The 8,879-nt window shown below is 36.8% G+C and overlaps 1 protein-coding gene across 1 annotated transcript; it reads right to left on the bottom strand.

The window, feature by feature from the left end:
* Positions 1 to 7,720: 7,720 nt before the first annotated feature.
* Positions 7,721 to 8,622, bottom strand: LOC142169791 (uncharacterized). The gene is made up of 2 exons (XM_075231702.1): positions 8,554 to 8,622; positions 7,721 to 8,158 (listed from the first exon to the last, which is right to left on the bottom strand). Exons 1-2 carry the CDS (start codon positions 8,620 to 8,622, stop codon positions 7,721 to 7,723), a joined length of 507 nt encoding a protein of 168 aa, XP_075087803.1.
* Between the last annotated feature and the right edge of the window lie 257 nt (positions 8,623 to 8,879).

The raw sequence follows: 8,879 nt of genomic DNA, 5'->3' as shown, positions 1-8,879 counted from the left end.
GTATCCCGCCTAACCTCGAAGAAGTTAGTGACGAGGGGTCGACTTGGACACTTACTATGGGCTATAATTAATATACCACTGATATGATTAAGCATGGATCACGTAGAACGGCTGTAAGCCCGATATCATGAAATAAGTAAACAATTCTTTTGTTAACAAGAAATTTCCCAAATTGATTTTCATCATTTTAACAGTTTATATCTCAGGCCAACGAGGCAATATCAATTATTATAATCTCCTAAGCATATAATACAATCACGCACAAGTTATGCCGAGGTCGTATGGCCCGATCCAACAATAAAAATAAACTGTGCACTGCCGAGGGTCGAACGACGTGAACCATAGATGCATCTATTATGCCGCTCGCGAATCATTCATGCGACGTGGTCCCCGCTCGCGAATCATACATGCGATGCGGTCAAATATAAATGTATAGAAATATCCCGCTCGCGAATCATACCTGCGACGCTGCCAAATATAAGTTTAACATTTAAATCATATTTCTTTCTTGATTCTTTTCAAAATAAGGGAAATTCAACTTGAAGCTTTTTAAGGAATATTACATTGCTCGTGAATCATACATGCAACGCGGTTACACATAGATTTCTTAAGCTATTATAATATTCCTCAATTCTTTTCTAAATTTCGAAGTTCAAATAAAACCTTTTAAATCTTAAATTTCATCAAATTTCTATTCTTTCAAGACAATTATTACTCAACCTCAATCCTGCTTCTTCTCAAGGAAAACAATAACATAAATCGACATCAATGTCAATAAGGTATGATGTAAACCTAGACTACCCGGATATAGGCATAGCTAGTAGCTACGTATGGACTCTCGCCACCTCGTGCGTATGTAGCCCCCACAATTAGAAGCATATATTAATTTATTTTACCTATGGGGTTAATTTCCTCTTATAAGGTTAGAAAGGAGACTTACCTCGCTCCAAAATTCCATAACCGGCTCCAAAGCCTTTCCAACCACTCAAACTGATGCCCAATGCTCCAAAACTAGTCAATAATTATGCAAACCCATTAATATATACTCAAATACTTATTATAATCCTATTTACAACGATTCCCAACTTCGCTTGAAAAGTCGATAAAATCACCCTCGGGCCCACATGCCCGGATTCCGAAATTTTTCGAAAATAATCATTACCCATTGCCTTATGAACTCAAACATATAATTTCTATCCAAATTCCATAACCATTTTCGTGGTAAAAAAATCTTCTTTTTATAAAAATATAGGTTTTTTATTTAAACCCTTGATTTCCAAGATTTACCGGTTATAATCTATCCATGATCTATGAATTTAACTGAAAGTGTGAAGAACTAACTTAAATGAAGGTTCTGCCTTCTGCAATTTTCGCACCTGCGGAGTTACACTCGTACCTGCGGTTCCGTACTTGCGGAAAATTCATCGCAGGTGCGCATTTCCCCCTTTTGGCCTTGCACCGCACCTGCGGACAATGGATCGCTTCTGCGAAAATGCATGTGCGCCTGTCCATTCGCTCCTGTGCATCCATCCGCTTCTGCGCGCCAATCCTTCGCACCTGCGTGTTCGCAGGTGCGCTAAAATACCTCGCATTTGCGGTTGTTGGCCAGCTCCTCTCCTTCGCACTTGCGATTGGTGGCTCGCACATGCGAGCTCGCACCTGCGGCTGCCCATGCGCAGGTACGATCATACCAGAAGCTGGAAGCTTTAGCTCTTTCTCCAATTTCCAAAATTGGTCCGAGCCTCGTCCGGTTAACACTCGGGTCCCTAGGGCCCTGCCCGAACATACCCATAAGTTTGAAATCATAAAATGGACTCGCTTGAACTCCCGGAATGTGTAAAACAACATCAAAACTAAGAATCATACCTGAAACGTAATTAATTCAACTTAGAAATTCAAATTCTTCAAACTTACTCTGAACGCACCGAAATATACTTATACTACTCGGAGTGTCACCAAATTTTGCGTTCAAGTCTTAAATTACGATACAGACCTACTCCAACTTCCGGAATTGGAATCCGACCCCGATATCAAAAACAAGTCCACTCCTGATTAAACTTCTCAAAAATCTTCAAATTTCTAACTTTAGCTAAATGGCTCCAAATGACCTACGGACATCCAAATCCACTTCCGGACGCGCTACCAATACCGAATCACCATACGAAGCTATTCCCAAACTTGAAAAATCCAATCGGACATCGATAACATCAAAATGCACTTCAACCCAAATTTATGGAATTCTTCCAAAATGCTAACTTCCACAATAGATGCCGAAACGTTCCCTGGTCATCCAAAATTTGACCTGGACATACACCCAAGTCCAAAATTATCATAAGAACCTGTTGGAACCTTCAAATTCCGATTCGAAGATTGTTTGCTAAAAAAGCCAACCTTAGTCAATTCTTCCAACTTAAAGCTTTCGAAATGAGAATTTTCTTTCCAAATCAACTCTGAACTTCCCGAAACTAAATTCCGACCATGCGTACAAGTCATAATACCTTAAGTGAAGCTACTCAAGGCCTCAAACCGCTGAATGACGCGCTGGAGCTCAAAATGACCGATCGGGTCGTTACACTTGAATACTCTGAGTTCCTATTACAATTACCTCTAGATAAAGCTGAAAGGTACAATATGAAAACACCTACTACAATTGAACTAGAATAAAAGACAGACACTTGGAATTGGTTCTTCTATCTGATTCATGTAGCTTCAGGTTTGCACACTTAAATCACACACGAATTGCTTACAAAATGCCTTGCTATTTTGCTCCCAATTCACGTTTAACTTCTGCTTTTGTGCATGCATGTAGAATGAGAACATCCTGCAATATATAGAGTTAGTAGATGAAGAAATAACTAGAGTTCTAATGCTACTCTTCCTTGGTGGAAGAGTTCTAGTTGATCTCAACTTCTAACTCCTTCCTTATCTTGGATAGTGTTCTCTTTGAGTAAGGAATCCTTCTCCATATCAATTATGCAACATTTACAATCAGGAGATATCAATTATACTAAGTTAAGCTTATCTCCTTCACGTGCATCCCACATGCTCGAATCTGCCCGTGTCTATGTACACAAGGGATGGACCTGGTTCATGCCTGAGCTTCATTTGTCAATCTTCAAAACTAACCTTCACTTGGGCCAACAAATTTTCCCTTTTTTGATGATGACAAACCATGTGCTTTTCATAAGCTTAGGCCCTGTTTCAACTTAGCTCAACATCAACACAATGTTAGAAATACTTTTCCTTTTAATCACTTATCATCAAGGACTAGATACATTAGGTTATAAAAATCATTGTTCAAAGTGTAAAGCACAACCCCTTTTCCCCATTCTGGCATCATCGAAAAGTTACATAAATAAGTAAGATAACCAGATTTCAAAACTTACTCATGGCCACTGGGGCTGCTTCAAATGCAATCATGGGTTAGTCATCATAGATCAAGCTAAGAATTTTAACCATCAAATAAATATAAACAAACAGTTAGAGCAAAAGACAGTGAATTTCAGTGATTGATAAGATCCTACCATAAAGCATAAGAAGAAATAAAAATATTGGAACATAAGCAAAAGAAACAAAACAAATCCCAAACTGGGTCACTGGTTGATCTACACTAGGCTAGGAGGCTTAAGGCTAGGAAGGACCAGGTTCTTGATTTTTGGCTTGGAGTAGTTTCAGCATATCTTGAAGAATGCCATCATTCTTCTCATTTTCTTTTGCCAGCTCAGTTCTGAGAGCATTTCTCTCAGTCTCCACTTCTGCCAACCTCTTCTTCAGCCTATCAATCTCAGCATCCTTGGCCCCACTTTCTTGCACCAAGGCTCGCACTTTGCTATTCACTGGTACCTTTTTGGATGAACCAAGTTCTTTAGGAGTGGGTTGGACTTCATAGTCACAAGCAGTCGGAGTATTTTCCCCAAAATGATCCTTGCTTGTACCAACCTCCCATTTCTTGATGGGTACCTTGAAGTACGCAAGTACAACCGTGAGAATAAAGCCATAGGGTGTGGCATGAGTCTTGGTACCATTTAGAACCCTGTCAAGAAGCTGGATTATAAACCCAGGCCAGCTATTTGCCTCCCACTATCTAAACATTCCATAAGGACCAGGTCCATAAATGTGGCAATGTGCCTCCTTTACTGCCTACGCAGCACACATTTGTTTACAAATTCGAATAGCACTTTGTGGGGTTGCTTCATCTCACTTTTGTAAATAGCCTTGGGCTCAAGTTCCTCTTTATTGTCACCAAATTTCCTAGTAATGGCAAGGGCAGTAGGGAGATTCTCTAGACTTGGCCATTTTAGTATCTTATAATCATTGTACCCTTCAGCAGGTACACCCAAGATCTCTCCCATCTCTTTCTCATCAAAAGTTACTTTCAGTCCCTTTACCACACTGGTGACCCTACCATCTTTTATCTCATAATTGGCCATAAACTCCATAATTTCATTCCTGGCCAGCCTGCCATCCATCTGAAGGACCATGTCCTTCCAGGTTTGCAACTGTAACTTCTCCAAAAGCATCACCATTTCTTCCTCCTCCAAGTCCCTGAGGAGTCTACCTTTAAAGATAGTCCTCTTTCCAAATTTGACCATCTTGTCTTTCTCAGCATTAGAATCTTCTTCTTATTCTTCTCCACTCCATTTTTCTTCCTCCGTAATTTTCACTTTTCTTGATTTCACAGCAGACCTAGTTCTTTTAGCCAAAGTGGATGGTTCAACGGACTTTGACTTTGAAACAGACTTCTTGGTGGAAGTCTTGGCTTTCTTAGCTTTGGGAGTCAGAACCTCCACTTCTTCTGTCTCATCTTCATCTCGAAGGACCAGGTCTATCTCATCAATTTCAACAGCCTCAACAGGATCACTCATCTTCTTCTTTCCCTTAGAAGCATCTTTTATTTTACTTTCTTCTAAGGTTTTCTCCAGTTCAGCCTCACTCTGCTTCTTCTGACTTCTTGTGGGTCTTCCTCTTGTGGGAGGAATTTCAACAGGGATAGAAAAGGCAGCCTTCCTTTTCTTGTTTGCCCTAGCAGTGCCAGGGATGTTAACTCCTGAACTTTTTTTCTTCTTTGGATTGTAACTTCTAATTTCTTGTAGCTCTTCCTCTAGGTGAACGCTGTGCTTCAGAGGTATTCTCATGACTATGCTTATTTGTTATTTTTACCTGTTATTATAATTTTTACAACTTTTTGTATATTTTTCAGGAAAATGTTGACAATCCTGTTGATTTTAGAATATTATGTAAGTGGAACACTTTCATCAATAGAGGCTTAAGGACTAATGCACTGTAAGTTTTCGTGTTTCGTGTTATGAACCATATCTGTTTATCATGATTCATCAGGGACAATCTTTGAATTTGGAGTGGATGATATTGGAGAAAAAATGGTTCTTCATATTTGCATATCCCGGCCTACCCCTGTGTGATTCAGTAAGTCAATACTATAATGGTTCTTCATATTTTTAGCATATTGATGTTAATTTGTTAGCATAAATGCCATTTATTTTCTTTTATCTATGTTGTAATTACATATAGATTCTATATGTAATAAGATGAGAAATGGGACTCGGTAACCCTTGGATGGTAGGCAGAAGAAAGGACTAGAACAATAATGGCAATAGAAAATATGTATCAACTTGGAAGAGTATCTTTTATGTATATGTATCTTCTGTAAAATGTATAATCGGTTTATACATAAAACATACATTTTAGTTTTCTCATAATGTAATTTTCTGACTGTGTGTGTTTATTCTTCATATTTCAGCATATTGATGTTATTTTTTACTATTTGAGAAAGAAAGAGAAGTACGGTATTGATGTTCCAGTAAGATTCACAACTACCGACTGCTGGTTTAATTGCTTGATTTAGAATTTGTACAAGGAGTTTTTGGAGAAAAATAGAGACATGAATTTGATTACTGAAACAGATCCAATTGCTGAGTATATACTTGGGTATTTTTTAAGATGTAATGTTCCTTGGTGTATTGTTGATGAAGTCCTTTTTTCCTATAAATCTGTCTGATAAGTGGCACTGGATATTGGCGAGACTTTCATTCAAAGATCTGTGCATTTATGCATACGATCCTATGAGAGGCGCGCGGCAGAATAGTGTAGTTCGGAGATCAATCGAGCCATACTCAGTGTTGCGCCCATATTTCCTTCATCGTATTGGTTTCTAGGACACAAAAGAGAATCCTATGGGAATTTCCGCCATTGATCCTTTTGAGATTCATGTCGTTGATGGGTTGCCAATGCAAGATAACACGCAAATTATTATTGAATATTTCTTATTCTTATTCATTTTTGTACATGAATTCCTATTTGGATATTATACTAACTTATTCAACGTTTATGTGCGACCTTGTATGTAGTGACTATGGTATTTATGTTACTGCATTTGCTGAGTACATCATTCAAGGCAGCAATATTTCTAAAGCTATTGATATTGATGGGATACGAGATCGATATGGTATATTGCTATGGGATTATAGAGTGAAGAAACAAAGAGCGCATGCAGTTAGTGATGACGAGTCTACTGGTAGATTGAAGGGTCTGACAAAAAAGAATAACAAGAAAAAGGGCAAGTCGCATGCCATTGGTGATGACAAGGATTTGAAGGATAACAAGAAAAAGGGCAAGACGCATGTTATTGGTGATGACGAGACTTTGAAGGATATCAAGAAAAATGGCAAGTCACATGCCATTGGTGATGACGAGACTTTGAAGGATATCAAGAAAAAATGGCAAGATGAAGTAGTTTGGGATAGTTTAGCGGAAAATTCACATGTAGTTTTAAGATGAAGTAGTTTGGTTATGATATTGTCTTATGATTGGATACAGTTGCATACTTACATCACGTTTTATGCTTTTTGTTTGGGAAATTTTTGAACAATATGTTTGAAATGCTAATGTTGAATATTACTTTTAATTGCGACTTGTTTGTTTTCAGTTAATAGTGAAATTTTAAAAGTTTCAGATTTTGTGTAGTTTTGACTTTTCTACAGTTTTAGTTTTGTAATTTATACAGTTTTAAAATGTTTCGACAGGTTTTGCAAATTTAGCTGGTGTTGTTAAGTTGTTATAGGAAGTTTTGTGAATGAAGTTTTGGGGGCAGCTAAACTGTATATAAACTGCATGGCGACAGTCTATTTTGTAAAATTTTGTATAGTAACAGTCTTTTTTGTATATATTTTTTATAGTGACATCTATTTTGTATAATTTTTGTATAGTCACAGTCTATTGTATGTAAATTGTATATACAATAGTGACAGACTATTTTTTTTTTATATAAATAAACAAATTCTATTTTGTATATTTTCTTTATAGTGGCAGTCGTTTTTGTATATATTTTGTATAGTGACATATATTTTGTATAGCGATAGTTTATTTTATATATATTTTGTATAGTGACAGTCTATTATATATAAATTGTACAGTGACAGTCTATTTTGTATATTTTTTGTATAGTGACAATTATTTTTGTATATATTTTGTATATTGACATCTATTTTATATATTTATTTGTATAGTGACATCCATAATAGTATTTGGAATAAAACTTATATCAATACTTTCATTACGACAAAAATTAGTATCTTTATTCTAGTATCTTTATTCATACATCAGAGAGAATCTGATTGTAAATCTCATTATTTTTTCAATATTCTAATTGTAAAATTCACAAGGAAAATAGTTACAAAATATTAAATCATTGTAGGAACATCTACTAGTTATCTCGAGCATTCTTGCATGTTATTCTGTTGTGTCCTTGTTTTCCACACAGTCCACAGGTAACTGTTTCAGTATACAAATATTCATAAAGTCCCGTGCGTCGCGACTTCGTCGGTCTTCCTGATTTGCCCTTCACTATCGGTGGTAGGACCACATTATCTAGCACCTCTGTTGGAAAGTCCCATATAGTTTCATCTAGAAGTGGATTAACTGATACTTCATATGTCTTCTTGAAGTATTCCTTGGTGTAATAGGCAGAACAATATTTGGATGCTTCTATGTGTGTGTAGTCCAATACTATCATAGCATGTGGACAAGGAATCTCATCCACTTGAAATTGTTTGCACGAGCATTCCCTTTTTTGCATGCAGACTATGTTCCGTCTTTGTTCAGCATCCATTACTACATATACATAATCGGTTGAAGGCCTTACCTAAATTTAAATAGATATCATTAATAAAATATGGACATGACAAGTATTAATGCATTTTTGTCAAAGTAAGTTATTCAGGCGTATGAAGTAAGACATGATAAAAGAATATTTACCGTCATCTTCTGTGACAAACTGCTATTTTCCTTCAGTACTTCGTTATATTATTTTTCTAGGCCAGTAAATGTACTCATTGAAGTCATTCTATTTGTATTATTCCATTCCATAACTAAATTCATCATGTAATCTAGCAAACTTATGATTGGTAGCTCTCTTGCCTCTCTGTTTCTTGCATTGAGTGACTCGGCAATATTTGAAGTCATCATCATGGATCTATTAACAGTGAAATGCGCTATGGACCACTTTTCATAACCAACTTGGAATAGGTAATTCCTTACCTTCTTATCAAAGTTGTCCATATCTTGCATGAGGCGATTAAAATCTTTAATTTTGTATGCTCTGGCCATTGCAAAAAATATTTTCCTCAGCCGGTCATGGTTCTTCTTGAACCGCTTCTTTATGTTATTCCAAAGATGAAAGATGCATACACAGTGAGATACCTCTGGATACACAATCGAAGCACCCCTTAATATGCTTGTATGACGATCGGATACGATGAACATCCTTTCCCTTTCCCCAAAAACCTGTCTAAACATTTCAAAAAACCATTCCGAGGAACCATCATTTTCAATCGACAACAGCATATGCTAGAGGTAAAATTTTA

The sequence above is a fragment of the Nicotiana tabacum genome, chromosome 15, assembly GCF_000715075.1.
Source record: "Nicotiana tabacum cultivar K326 chromosome 15, ASM71507v2, whole genome shotgun sequence".
Classification (NCBI taxonomy): Eukaryota; Viridiplantae; Streptophyta; class Magnoliopsida; order Solanales; family Solanaceae; genus Nicotiana; species Nicotiana tabacum.
This window is presented reverse-complemented; position numbering and strand designations above follow the sequence as displayed.